Source organism: Entelurus aequoreus, linkage group LG04 (genome assembly GCF_033978785.1).
Source record: "Entelurus aequoreus isolate RoL-2023_Sb linkage group LG04, RoL_Eaeq_v1.1, whole genome shotgun sequence".
In the NCBI taxonomy this organism is placed as follows: domain Eukaryota; kingdom Metazoa; phylum Chordata; class Actinopteri; order Syngnathiformes; family Syngnathidae; genus Entelurus; species Entelurus aequoreus.
Window position 1 is genome coordinate 49,363,747 of NC_084734.1, and position 14,928 is coordinate 49,378,674.

At 39.1% G+C, this 14,928-nt stretch overlaps 1 protein-coding gene across 15 annotated transcripts in view; it reads left to right on the plus strand.

Moving 5' to 3' along the window:
* Positions 1-14,928, plus strand: part of epb41l2 (erythrocyte membrane protein band 4.1 like 2) — a 103,743-nt gene that overhangs the window by 38,334 nt on the left and 50,481 nt on the right. For all 15 annotated transcript variants that reach the window (XR_009825925.1, XM_062045094.1, XM_062045096.1 and 12 more), the window contains 3 exons: positions 1,007-1,222; positions 1,315-1,482; positions 7,462-7,695. Coding sequence is in view for 14 of the 15 variants with exons in the window: in XM_062045094.1 (XP_061901078.1) it covers positions 1,022-1,222; positions 1,315-1,482; positions 7,462-7,695 (603 nt within the window). In the remaining variant the exon portion in view is untranslated. The remainder of the gene's footprint in view (positions 1-1,006; positions 1,223-1,314; positions 1,483-7,461; positions 7,696-14,928) is intronic.

The following is a 14,928-nucleotide window of genomic DNA, read 5'->3' on the forward strand; positions in this document are numbered from 1 at the left end:
AACATACACATGCACTTCTCCCTCCATTAATCCTTCATTCAATCCATCCATGCCTCATTAGCCAATCATGCATGAGGAGCCATTTTTATTAGTTTTTTTATGCCTGTACTCTTCCTACTGCTGTGGCTGTTCATAGTAATGGTGGACTTGCAGAATAAGAGTAAGAATGGTGCTAAGATGACCGGAAACGAGAATTATACAGTACATATGGTGTAAATAGAGTGCCAGCGATTGGTGGGGCAGGGTTAGGCTGAGAACACTTGAACGGACAGTGGATGATGATGATGATGATAATAATGGCTTAATATGAAGTGAGTCATGCTTTAATCCTCGGCCTTGAAGCTGTTTGTTTGCACAAACACACACACACACACGACATAATAACAAAGACAAAACATGCAGAGAGTTTCAGGTAGATGCCCCCGCTGCCCTACGCCCTTGAAAGACGTCATGGTCAGCTTGTGTGCTGACTGTCCAAATGTGTCTGTTTAACAGCACATAGGACTGCCAAAGATATTTAGGTTGATGTGTGTGTGCATGCATGCATGCTTGTGTGTGTTCGCCACAGGTGCAGTGTAAAACCAATGAAGGTGTGTTCCCCTTTTTGCTGTTGAGCCGTGCCCTGAGTTGTTGGTTTCTTCCTGCCTTGTGCTCTGTCTCATTTAAAATTAAAATTAAAAATGAGTTAGAGTGCTGTAAAAAAATCATCTTGATGTCTGTACTCTCTGTAATAACCAAGCAAATATGACAGCAGACTAATCTGATCGCTGTTTTTATTGATAATGCATTGAAATAAAATAAAAATCATAACTATGTTCCCCTTGATTACAAAAAAGTAGAACATTTTTGTTTTGTATGATATAGTAACAATTTACAGTATTACATATGTTTTAAAAATATTCTAAATGTGTGTATTTAGTTTTATATTCTTTTTTTTTTATTTTTTTTTTACAAAACCTTACTCTTCATTAACCACTCGCCTCTTCCTCTTACTCCTCCTCCTCAGGTTTAACGTGTCGCCATGACAACAGAGGCAGGCTCCGAGACGGAGGTGAAGGAGAACGCGGAGGAAAAGTCAGCTGCCCGGCTCGACCAATCAAAGAAGGCCACAGAGAAGACCCAGGAAGTGGTAGAGGAGGGTGAGGCGGAGAAGGAGAAAGAGGGCAAAGGAATTACTCGCTATTTGCCAACATGGTTTAAGAAGCAGAAGTCTCAAAGCCAGGTGTGCATCCATGTCTATTTTGTGTTCTCTAAACAAGACTCTTATGTATTGTTGTCACCTTGGCTCCAATCTCTAAATGGTGTGTTGTTTAGACCTCCCCAACTAAGGAGGACCCACCCACAGAGGAGCCTGTCAGTAAGGTGAATCAAGAGGAGGCGCACGTCCCTGAAGTCAACGGTCACGCAGAGGAGGTGGAAGAGAAGGAGCAAGTGAAGGAAAAAGAATCCGAGTCCCATTCCAACGCCAGTGCTGACACAGAGGTACAGATCCTCGATACACATAAAATAGTAATACTGTATAATATAAAAAAATTAGAGATGTCCGATAATATCGGAAATGATCGGTATCGTTTTTTTTATTATCGGTATCGTTTTTATTTTTTTTGTCTTTTTATTTTTATTTAAATCAACATAAAAAACACAAGATACACTTACAATTAGTGCACCAACCCAAAAAACCTCCCTCCCCCATTTACACTCATTCACACAAAAGGGTTGTTTCTTTCTGTTATTAATATTCTGGTTCCTACATTATATATCAATATATATCAATACAGTTTGCAAGGGATACAGTCCATAAGCACACATGATGTTATGGTTTACTAGGGGAGGTGACGGCAAACATACACCAGGGGGAAGTATGAACAATGTTTTATTATATATATAGACAATATATATCCATCCATACATTTTCTACCGCTTATTCCCTTCGGGGTCGCGGGGGGCGCTGGAGCCTATCTCAGCTACAATCGAAATACCAGAGTATGTGATGTAAGACTATGTGTGTAGTTAGCTGTTGTGTATTACCGTGATGTTGGATGAGGAAGTAGACAAGTCCAAATAGGGCAAGGCAAAAGGGGTCCAAGATGCGCGAGGGGTCCGTGGGGCACAGAGAGACGTCAGAGTCCGGGGGGGCGAGCGAGGAGTCGGGAAACGAGGAAGGCAGTCCAAAACACAGGGGAAGATCCAGGGAATAGTGAGACGCACAGCTCACTGTCCAGGCGACGGAGGGTACTGCGGGGACACGGAAGAAAACAAGGGACAAGTAAGCCACGGAGAGGGAAAACAAGAATAGAGCATAAAGCTTGTTGCTTACTGAACACCATGAGAAAACTAAGTTCCCGCGCCGATCCTTGGGTCCACCCTGCCTTTATCCGGCACACCCTCATCAATCTCAGGTGTGCAGATTTCTGGTGAGTGATTGCAGCTGGTGGCTGCTGCAGGGCGGAGACGCGCGCAGCGCGTCCTTGGATGTGCGCACCCGTGGGCGTGTCCCGAGGTGCGCACAGACGGCAGGGGTCTGAGCCGTAACACATGATTGTGCGTGCTGCTGGTCCACTAATAGTACTAACCTTTAACAGTTAATTTTACTCATTTTCATTAATTACTAGTTTCTATGTAACTGCTTTTATATTGTTTTACTTTCTTTTTTATTCAAGAAAATGTTTTTAAATTATTTATCTTATTTTACTTTATTAATTTTAAAAAAAAGGACTTTATCTTCACCATACCTAATTGTCCAAATTAGGCATGATAATGTGTTAACTCCACAACTGTATATATCGGTATTTGATATCGGTATCGGTTGATATCGGTATCGGTAATTAAAGCGTTGGACAATATCGGAATATCGGATATCGGCAAAAAGCCATTATCGGACATCCCTAAAAAATATTCTTTACAATTGGGTCTTTAAAATCATAATTTAGCATTTTCAAGTTACAATTTTTATTCAGTGTTTGAAAAAATATATATTTTTGTTTTCAGTATATGATCATTTAAAAAAACAAATGGAAATGTATTTCTGATATTGCCCCTATCTAATAAAAAAACAAAAGATTGTGTCTATGTATCTGAACTTTTTTTTCCTCACACGAATTGGAGACTGATAAATCTATACGATTTTAAAGGGGTCATATTATGATGTTTTTTCTCTCATTTTAAAACACTTCCTTTTGTTCTACATAACATATAATGGTGGTACTTTGGTTTAAATTTTGCATAGATTAGGTTTCACAGACTGCTTTCAAGCTGCTTATGGACCGTATCTTAAGAATGTACAGTTTTGTGGATGGTCTTATTTACGTGGCTCCAATGAGGATTCACAACCTTATCTTTTTGAAGCTGAATGAACGAAGGATTAACTGCTGCTTCTAGAAGCGAGCACAAAGTAGAGGGTGAAACATTGGAGCAGATGGAAGCCGATAGAGTGAGGTGAAATCGACTCGAAGCTGCAAATGTTGAATTTGGAGATAAGCTATTTCAATCAAACAATCAAAATGTATTTATATGGCCCTTAGTCACACGTGTCTCAAAGGGCTGCACAAGCCACAACGACATCCTCAGCTCAGATCCCACATCAGGGTAAGAAAAAAACTCAACCCATTGGGTTCAGTGAGAAACCTTCGACATAAGTTGCGTGCTTACCCCAAATAAACCAGAACAAATGTCCCCAGCCAGCTGGACCAAAGAGACAACTGTCCATCGAGTGAGTCACACTTTATATTGAACATGATACACGCAGCATGACATGTGTATCATGACAGACAGCATAAGTACAAACAAAACATTAAATGTGGGCTAATAATTTACAAACACTGTAATATGATTGTTGATGTTTTTCAGTCAGTACAAATTGGTGTTCTATCGCATTGTGTTGTGCATTGCAAACTCAAACGCGTTTCGTGCTGACGTTGAAGCAAGCTTGCCGTAGTTAGCTTTTACGGCTAATATCAAAGCACGCCAATGTGTTACCACGCTAGAAAGATAGTTCCTCAGTCACTACGTTTCCATGCACTAAATTAGTCTGAATTCTTAGTTGTTTTTTTTGTATTTTCACATCTATGTGTGAAGTCCAAGTGTCCAAGCACTCTCTCTAATGCAACTATTGGTCATATGCCAGGTGCCTTCCATACACGGGGGGGGGGGGGGGCACTATTTCCTTTGAGCTCGGTTAAAATGAATTCCTTTTCCGGTTGATCCATGATGTCACACTAGCCATTTGCCGATGCTTACAATTTATTTTAACTGATGTCCGCTGTAATATTGGCACATATTACAAATATTATGTCTCTAATGGGTATTCAGAATAGAATATAAAGAATATATCTTTATTGTCATTGTACATTGTACAACAAAATTGTGAGCAAAACTAATTAATTTAGTGCAAATTCATAACACATAAAAACATAAGAACATAGATAAATAGATAAAAATACATAAAATACATAAAAATACCAAGCACACAGCTCACATGCACAGTCATTATTGTCGTCTTGTGTTCAGCGACACTATTGCTATCGGGTAAAAAGTGTTCTTAAGTCTGTTTGTCCGGCATTTTATTGTCCTGTATCTCCTGCCCGAGGGCAGCAGTTCAAAAAGTTTATGTCCAGGGTGAGATGGGTCCCTTATGATGTTTTGGGCCTTTTTGAGGCACCTGGCACTGTACAGTTCATCTAGGAAGGGGAGAGAGCAGCCAGTGATCTTCATGTCAGTTTTTATGACCCTCTGAAGTGCATTTCTCTCTGCCGCCGTGCAGCTGGCATACCATACACACATGCAGTATGTCAGCACACTCTCTGTAGAATAGCGATAGAAGGACACAAGCAGTTTTTGTGACATGTTGTTCTTTTTGAGGAGTCTCAGAAAGTAAAGTCTCTGCTGTGCTTTTTTGATGGTCCCTGAGGTGTTCATACTCCACTTCTGATGTTAAATAGCAAACAGCATCAAGAAATGATCTTGGATTGCGCTACGAACATGATGCTACTACCAAGAATGTATCTAGGCGGATGCAGGGTGGATGCAATGAAAGATGGACGGAAGAGTTTTTTTGTAGGAAATTTCAGACCAAAATCATGGAAACAAAACTTTTGAATACCGTATTTTTCGGACTATAAGTCGCTCCGGAGTATAAGTTGCACCGGCCGAAAATGCATAATAAAGAAGGAAAAAAACATATATAAGTTGCACTGGAGTATAAGTCGCATTTTTTGGGAAAATGTATTTGATAAAACCCAACACCCAATAGACATTTGAAAGGCAATTTCAAATAAATAAAGAATAGTGAACAACAGGCTGAATAAGTGTACGTTATATGACGCATAAATAACCAACTGAGAACGTGCCTGGTATGTTAACGTAACATATTATGGTAAGAGTCATTCAAATAACTATAACATATAGAACATGCTATACGTTTACCAAACAATCTGTCACTCCTAATCGCTAAATCCGATGAAATTTTATACGTCTAGTCTCTTACGTGAATGAGCTAAATAATATTATTTGATATTTTACGGTAATGTGTTAATAATTTCACACATAAGTCGCTCCTGAGTATAAGTCGCACCCTCGGCCAAACTATGAAAAAAACTGTGACTTATCGTCCGAAAAATACGGTATCTTAAAGTTCATCCAAAAGGCTTTGATTGATGTAAGGAGTTTTAGATTCGAAGGAAAAGACCGTACGTGCCCCGACTGATATCCAGAGGAAGGTTGCTATTGTTCTGGACTATCTTGCCAAATGTGCGGAAAGTGAATCAGTTGCTATGCACAAATGCAGTGTGAAGAGGTTTGTGTACGCTTTTAATATACCTGCTTCATTCTATTTCATCTCATCCGTATTTTGTTCGGGAGTCCGAATTAAGCCGGCATTCTACATTTCCTTAGCTACCTTCTTAAAAAACGTTGTTTCTTTTTTTCTACCATGGATGCATTTCAAAATGTTTGTTCTTTTAATTTATGATGCAAATGAACAGTCTCCCTGTATGATACTTAGGGTCCCACCGCCTCGAGAGATCTGGTTGCCAATCGCATAATCCAGGTGTATTAGTCTGATTTTTCAAAAACCGAACACAATCGGATTAAAGCGTTTCCATGGGCTGTAGGAGGCTTATTTAGAGCCGAACTATTTGAGAAGTCGGACTAATTTATTGCATGGACACGTACTGAGTGTTCGCTCTTACAATAACAATGTCGCTACAGTTTGGTTATTGTACAGGTTACGGAACTTAAAAGAAGTATTGGTGACAGTTTTTGAATGCATTTTTGAAGTGATTTAGCGGTATAATTGATTGCTCCCTTTAGCTGCATTGATAGCTACCTAGAACGAGACGATTTTTACATGTTAGAATGCAAAAAAACACTTTTGTCTTGTTGTCTCTCATAGTGATTGTGAACGATAGGCAAAATTCCAAAAAAAAGAGCAGTTCCCATTTAAAGTACAAACGTAAATAAACAATATTGTTGTTGATATTCTTTCAGTGGTGGTAACATGATGTCATCATGTCATTTGCTATTAAATAAACTAAAAAAAAGGCTAAAACATATATTTATAGACCTTAGTATTAATTTTTAAATAACTTTTGCATTTACCTACTCCTTTCTGGACATGTTGAGCTTTGTTAAGCATGTTGGAAACAAATAAATTACCTTCGTTATTACCTTTTACATTAATTAAAATTTTCACCTGGAACATTCTAAAAATTTACAAGCACACATTTACATTTTTGCTCAAATGATTAATTGTCCAAAAGGAGTTGGAAGAAGCTGAGGTTGTCTGGTCCGTCCCCTGTTCCATTTTAAAGTGAGCCTACTGGAACTTACATGAGCAAGCACTTGACAGTGCTTAATAAAAGCACTAAAAATAAAAAAAGAAAAGAAAGTCATGTAATTGTTTAAGTATGCATTTGTGTAAATACCAACGCCTGAATGTGAACTCAGCACTTCACTTTGGTGCTGAAAGATGGATAAAGCTCTTCTGCTAACTAAATAGACTGGGGTTTATTAGCTGCATTGCAAGCTTTGATATCTGCCTAGGAACATCCTACAACCCTTGTCGGTTAACAGGATTTTCTTTTTTCATGTGCCCTGTACAGTATTCAAGCGTAAAAACAATACTTTTTGTGGCTTTGAGTACCTTCAATTATTACTGTATGGCGTGCATTTTGCAACAGGCTCAGTGAAAAACCACAAGTGAAACCAGCGCTAAGGGGAAGGTATGAAAACAGATTGGTCTTTGTGCAGATGAAAAGTTATAAACAGCATATTTTCTGGATGAGACACCCACTCAGACTCTTGTGTTTTATCCAGTGGTCACAATAAGCCACCCAGGCCCACCCTAGTATGACATCAACTTCTCAGCCAGCGAACCGAAAACAAACACCCGCACCATTCTAGAAGCCAACACAGACACAGTGCTGAGAAGACTCTCATCCAACTGTTTTCTTTGTGCTACAACAGCCTGCCGGGGAAGAAAAAGTAGAGGAGAGCGCCCAGAAAAGTCTCGAGAGCACGGAGGAGACTCAAGAAGTAGCTGAGAAGGAGGAAGACAAGAAGGAGGTAGAAAAGGACAGACGCCAAGGCCAAACTTCCATTTTCCAGTCGCCGCTCCGTTTGGTGAGGAAGAACAAGATGAAACTGGTGGTGTGCCACGTGACCCTGCTGGATGGGTCGGACTTCACCTGCGAGGTTGAAGTAAGACGAGCACAACATATTACATTGTTATACTGCTTTGAATATATTCCATGAGTAATTCAACACCTGTTTGATTGTTCATCAATAACTTGTGCTGCTCGATTCATGGTCATGTGACCAAAGGCTATACAGTGAAGGACATATTCATAAAGTAATGCCTGGTTTGGGCTGCTTTTGTGACATATTCCATGACCTAACTTAAATATAAATGGCATCTGCTGGGTTTAATATGGATTTTATTTTCCCATTTCATTTCAGTTACTTGCTTAGGTTTCACCAAAAGCTTTTAAAATGTACTTTTAAAGGTAACTATGATGTTTCTAATCTACATTTGACACACTTTATTGTGGTCTAGATTATATGTATTCGATATGTTGTAGTGTAAGTTTTGTGTAAATTTTGTTCCACGCTCACATTTATAACTCGCTTTCTGAGTATGTCTGCAAACTGTTCATATGTGGAGGCGTTTCCTTTAGATTGCAAATGAAACCCTCCATGCCCCACCCTCTCCAAAAGTATCATAATTTATCTTTTGATAATTTACACTGTCAAATATACAAAGACGAATATCACCAATATCTTTTTTTTAGACATGGTTGAAAATAAACTTTGTAAACAATATATAGATTTACCGTCCACAGCATTAGGTACACCTTGTGTGGCGCACAATGCTGCATTAGAAAAACTGCATTTACCAGCTTTTATGTCAATGCACAACGGTGTTCTTACATGACATTGACAATAATACTTTATCTTAACTTTTTGTATGTCTTTTTCTTCAGTCAAAGTAGTAATGTTGCAAAAATGTTGTCGTTTTCGTCTAAGTTTCACAACTAATCCAATTTCTTACTGACCCATTCTGACAAAACAGTCCTGTTTAATTTTTTTTTTCAAAGTAAACACGGACGTATTTATTTTATAGGCATCAGAGCAGGCGGTTTAGCATGAAACAACATGAAGGAATGACACACAAAGGTTCAGCTAATAGTCTCGGCACAGCAGAGGGGGAGGAGGTTGGCAGAGAGCATATACTACGATGCCTACATGATGTGATTTCAGAGTGTGTCCACTGAGGCTGAGGGGCGTGGCTTACTGGTTGTTCTGTTTGTCAGCACCAATATCATGTTTGCATGTAAGTGTGACATCTTGCTAATTAGACTATTAAGAGAAAAATCATGCTAAGAAGTGCTATAGTACTCAGTGTGAGTCACCATTGGGGGGCAAATGTGAGCAGCAGTTGCCTGTGGCTACCATCTCTTTTCTGAGAAGAATGCTCCAGTTGTTGGTTTTTTAGCAACAAGTAAGATGCAAGAAAGAAAAAATTAATGCTCGAATGAATGAATGAATGAATGAGGCTGTCAATATGGAGGATTATAAGAGCAAGATTCAAACTGGGCTTTCAGGCAAAACAGAAGGTAATCATACTTTTACAACAAAGTACGTTTTCCTGCTGAAGGATAGGTGCATGTACTTCACATACAAATAAAATGTAAGACCCCAAATTATTTTAAATTTTCATAAAAGTAAATAAATAGGATAGGCCTATTAGTACTATTTATTGACAACATTAATATGGGAGTGAATTATTCAATTTACGTTAATAAGCAACCTGTAATAACAGAGATTACAGCATATACATTTAAAGTTTAAAGGCCTACTGAAATGAATTTTTTTTATTTAAACGGGGATTGCAGATCTATTCTATGTGTCATACTTGATCATTTCGCGATATTGCCATATTTTTGCTGAAAGGATTTAGTATAGAACAACGACGATAAAGATTGTAACTTTTGGTATCTGATAAAAAAAAGGCTTGCACCTACCGGAAGTAGCGTGACGTAGTCAGTTGAACATATACGCAAAGTTCCCTATTGTTTACAATGATGGCCGCATGAAGTGAGAGAGATTCGGACCGAGAAAGCGACAATTTCCCCATTAATTTGAGCGAGGATGAAAGATTTGTGGATGAGTAAAGTGCAAGTGAAGGACTAGTGGGGAGTTGAAGCTATTCAGATAGGGAAGATGCTGTGAGAGCCGGGGGTGACCTGATATTCAGCTGGGAATGTCTACAACAGTAAATAAACACAAGACATATATATACTCTATTAGCCACAACACAACCAGGCTTATATTTAATATGCCACAAATTAATCCTGCATAAAAACACCTGCGTGTTTGTTATGCTAGCTCCTAGCTCCTCTGCTAGCTCCTAGCTCCATAGAACACACCAATACAATTCAAACACCTGATCAACACACACAATCACTCAGCCCAAAAGACCGTTTACCTAACCCAAGGTTCATAAAGCTTATATATTTTTAAAAAGTTACGTACGTGACGCGCACATACGGTCAAGTTATCGAATGTTTAGCAGCCAAGGCTGCATACTCACGGTACCTGATATTCAGCTGGGAATGACTACAACAGTAAATAAACACAAGACATATATATACTCTATTAGCCACAACACAACCAGGCTTATATTTAATATGCCACAAATTAATCCTGCATAATAACACCTGCGTGTTTGTTATGCTAGCTCCTAGCTCCTCTGCTAGCTCCTAGCTCCATAGAACACGCCAATACAATTCAAACACCTGATCAACACACACAATCACTCAGCCCAAAAGACCGTTCACCTAACCCAAGGTTCATAAAGCTTATATATTTTTAAAAAGTTACGTACGTGACGCGCACATACGGTCAAGTTATCGAATGTTTAGCAGCCAAGGCTGCATACTCACGGTACCTGATATTCAGCTGGGAATGACTACAACAGTAAATAAACACAAGACATATATATACTCTATTAGCCACAACACAACCAGGCTTATATTTAATATGCCACAAATTAATCCTGCATAATAACACCTGCGTGTTTGTTATGCTAGCTCCTAGCTCCTCTGCTAGCTCCTAGCTCCATAGAACACGCCAATACAATTCAAACACCTGATCAACACACACAATCACTCGGCCCAAAAGACCGTTCACCTAACCCAAGGTTCATAAAGCTTATATATTTTTAAAAAGTTACGTACGTGACGCGCACGTACGGTACGGTACGTGTTATGCTAGCTCCTAGCTCCTCTGCTAGCTCCTAGCTCCATAGAACACGCCAATACAATTCAAACACATGATCAACACACACAATCACTCAGCCCAAAAGACCGTTCACCTAACCCAAGGTTCATAAAGCTTATATATTTTTAAAAAGTTACGTACATACGCAAAAAAAAGCCAAAGCTGCATACTCACAGTAGCACGTCTGCGTCTTTGTCATCCAAATCAAAGTAATCCTGGTAAGAGTCTGTGTTGTCCCAGTTCTCTACAGGCGTCTGTGTATCCAAGTCAAAAGTCCTCCTGGTTAGAGTCTCTGTTATCCGAGTTCTTCCATCTTGACTGCATCTTTCGGGAATGTAAACAAAGAAGCGCCGGCTGTGTACTGTTGTGGCTGACTACGTTTGAAAAATACGTCCATTTCGCACCGACAACTTTCTTCTTTGCTTGCTCGGCTTCCTTCTCCATAATGCAATGAACATGATTGAAACAGATTCACGAACACAGATGTCCAGAATACTGTGGAATTATGAAATGAAAACAGAGCTTTTTCGTATTGGCTTCAATGTGGAAGGCATACCCGTGTTCGCCGGTCTACGTCACGCGCATACGTCATCCTCAGAGGCGTTTCGAACCGGAAGTTTAGCGGCAAATTTAAAATGTCACTTTATAAGTTAACCCGGCCGTATTGGCATGTGTTATAATGTTAAGATTTCATCATTGATATATAAACTATCAGACTGCGTGGTCGGTAGTAGTGGGTTTCAGTAGGCCTTTAAAGGGGTTATTTTATGATTGTTTTTAATGTACATTTAAAACACTTAATTATTGCATGCAATGGTGGTTCTTGGGTCCACATCCCACTCCCTCACGTCTGCCATTTTTGTAGTTTTGGAGATACGCTTCCCGCTAGGTACTGAAAAATATCTTGCATGACAATAATATTTAACTGTAAAGGGCAACAGTGATTAATTTTAGTATACATCCATATATGTATTAGCCAAAGTCAGACCCTCAGCAGAAAGGAACCGAAGTAGAAACTTCAGAACAAAGGCTTGAAATGAACGCATCTCAATAGGCTGTCTGTAGTGCCGTTTTTCTAATCGTCAGAGAATATTGCATTACATAGATTACATAGCTTGTTTATCTCTGTTAATAAACATGCAGTTCGATCCCTAGTACCCTACTATATATTTGCAGTTTTGTAGTGCAGTACAGTTGTAATCTTTGTCAAAGTTGGGTCATATCTTTGCATAACAACTCCAAATGCATCAATGTCTTAGCTGGCATAAAGGACATCGCAGGTCACTGTATTACAAAAGAATGACATTCAGTAGTTGTCATTTCTGCATTCTGTCTTTTTAACACTAGTGCAGGTAGAGTTTACATTTGAGTTTAAGTGAACCAAACTGCACCAGAGTTTTTTGGCAAGCATGCCGAGGTCCATCTCTCGAGTGTTCTCGGCCCGCTTGTTTGGTCAACACCAGGGTTAAGATGATTGCGTTCACACTTGATCAAACAAACCGTACTAGTAGAGTCTTGAAAGTAATACAAGTGTTGTTATAAAATATAATGAGCTTTTTGATTGTTGTGTTTTTGCGAGTATCTTCATCAAAAACGTCATCACTAATTGGATCTGTATGTGTGTGTGTGTGTGTGTGTGTGTGTGTATGTGGGCGCATGTTATAGCACCTATTTAAACTTCCTGAGTTGTTGAAGTAGCCCCTTACATTGTTTGGGTGGGTTTGAGGGGATAAATGTAAAGCATGGTGCGGGGTGGGGAGGGGGGGCTTGTCTGGAGGACACACATTTAGAAGATTATGTGGGAGGGAAGTCCCCACAAGATTAGTTTCTACATCTGCTATTCACCACTAAGCACAGGCGTTAGATTCTTTTCGACTATTGTATGTACATTCCACTTACATTGATATTGACTGTTTACGTGATTTATTATACTGACAATTTTAAACAAGTGCTTTTGATAAGCCATACTGTTTAATAATATTTTTAATTGTAAGCCTCACTGTTTTATGCGTCTGTAGCTTTAATACCAATAAACTGTGTTTGTCCAAGACAAGTGTACAGTATGTATCCAAGAAGCGCTATTGTGTACCTGATCCACTTTTGACAGTACCTCAAAATACAAGTTTAATTGGTTCTGTGACGCAGATCCAGTCATCCATTTTCTACTGTGTGTCCCACTGTGATAGGCTGGAGCGCATCACAGCTGGGCGGAAGGTACAGATCGTGCCTTGAAAAACGTGTACTGCAACACAGAGTTTGAATGAATTCAAACCAATTTAATTGGTGGTTGGCCGCCCAAAACATCACAATTGTAACATATAACTTGCATTTAAAAAAACCAAAAAACTTTTGGATAACAACTATTGCATTAATACCCATACAATAGAATGTAGTCCGCAAACAACTACAGAAGTTTTCTAAGTTTTAATAATGTACAGTATTTACCTTGGAGAGTGGACTTCTACGGTATCTCCTTCCAACTGCTTTTCCATCAAACACACCATCAGCTGCTTCTACATACTTTCTTGGATAAATGACCGCCGTTTAGGTATTATTTGAATATATAAAAAAAAAAATATATACAATATATTGTGGCGTTATAGACTCTTTCGGCTTCAATATGGTGCAGACGAGCAGTGCTACACACAAACTGCTTCACCAAGTTAGCTAGCTCACGCTCTCATGCTTTTGATGATTTCTATCTTTAATTCAATGAATATCATTCATTTTTTTCTTTCCAGCACTGTCCTTCACGCTCATGTTCTTCCTTCACGTACTTGGAAAAACAAAGTTATGTCCATATCTAGCTACAAGCTAATGCTAACAAAAAAGACCAGATGTTTTGATCGTGTTTTTACAGGGTTCACTGTGACATTCTCTAAGCCAACCAGCGGTTGGCTTAGAGCTCGTAACCTGAAATTTTGCTCCCTACATAAAGCATCCAATCCAATCCAATCCACTTTATTTATATAGCACATTCAAACAACAAAAATGTTTCCAAAGTGCTGCACAAAAATATTAAAAACAAGATTCAAATACTATCCTTAGCTCCACCAATGACTGAATGAAAACAAAATAAATAAATATAAAACCGGCTGGCCTGGGAATGCCTCGGGATCCCCCGGGAAGAGCTGGAAGAAGTGGCTGGGGAGAGGGAAGTCTGGGCTTCCCTGCTTAGGCTGCTGCCCCCGCGACCCGACCTCGGATAAGCGGAAGAAGATGGATGGATGGATGGATGGATAAATAAATAAATATAAAAACAATATCAAAATAAATATGATTAAAAACGATTTTAAAGGGTAAAAAAAATTAAAACAATAAATAGAAATAAACATTTAAAAAGAGAGGACCACACAACTCACGTAGTCTTAAAAGCCAGAGAATAAAAGTGGGTCTTAAGACAAGACTTAAAACACTCCACTGTGGGAGCAGTTCGAACATGGAGGAGCAGAGTGTTCCAGAGCTTAGGGCCGGCCACAGAGAAGGCCCTGTCTTCTCTCGTTTTAAGTCTCGTCTTGGGCACCACGAGCTGAAGCTGGCTCTCGGACCACAGAGCGTGCGCAGGAGTGTAAATTTGGATGAGGTCAGAGATATAATGAGGTGCCAGTCAATGCAAAACTTTAAAACCAAACAGCAAAATTTTCGAATCAATTCTAAAATGAACAGGGAGCCAGTGCAAAGTCTCAAGAATTGGGGTTATATGCTCGCGTTTCCTGGACCCCATTTAAAAGTCGTGCTGGACTAACTGCAACCGGCAGAGAGCTTTTTGGCTAATGCCAGCATAAAGTGCTTTGCAGTAGTCAATCAATCAATCAATCAATGTTTATTTATATAGCCCTAAATCACAAGTGTCTCAAAGGGCTCCGGGCGAATTGAAATAAAAGCATGCACGACTTGTTCAAAAAGGTTATAAAAGATAAAAACGGTTTTACTTTTGCTAAAAGACAAAGATGATAAAAACACGATTTTAAAACGCCATTGACTTGTTTGTCACGTTTAAAATTACTGTCTATAGTGATTAACAATAACAATAACAATTAGCTGAGAGACAGCTCTTATCCTGAGAAACTTGTAAGCTGACACTTTCATCCTGAGGTTCCACTCTATACACTTTGTAACAACTTCAATGTAATAGATGCCATATATCACATA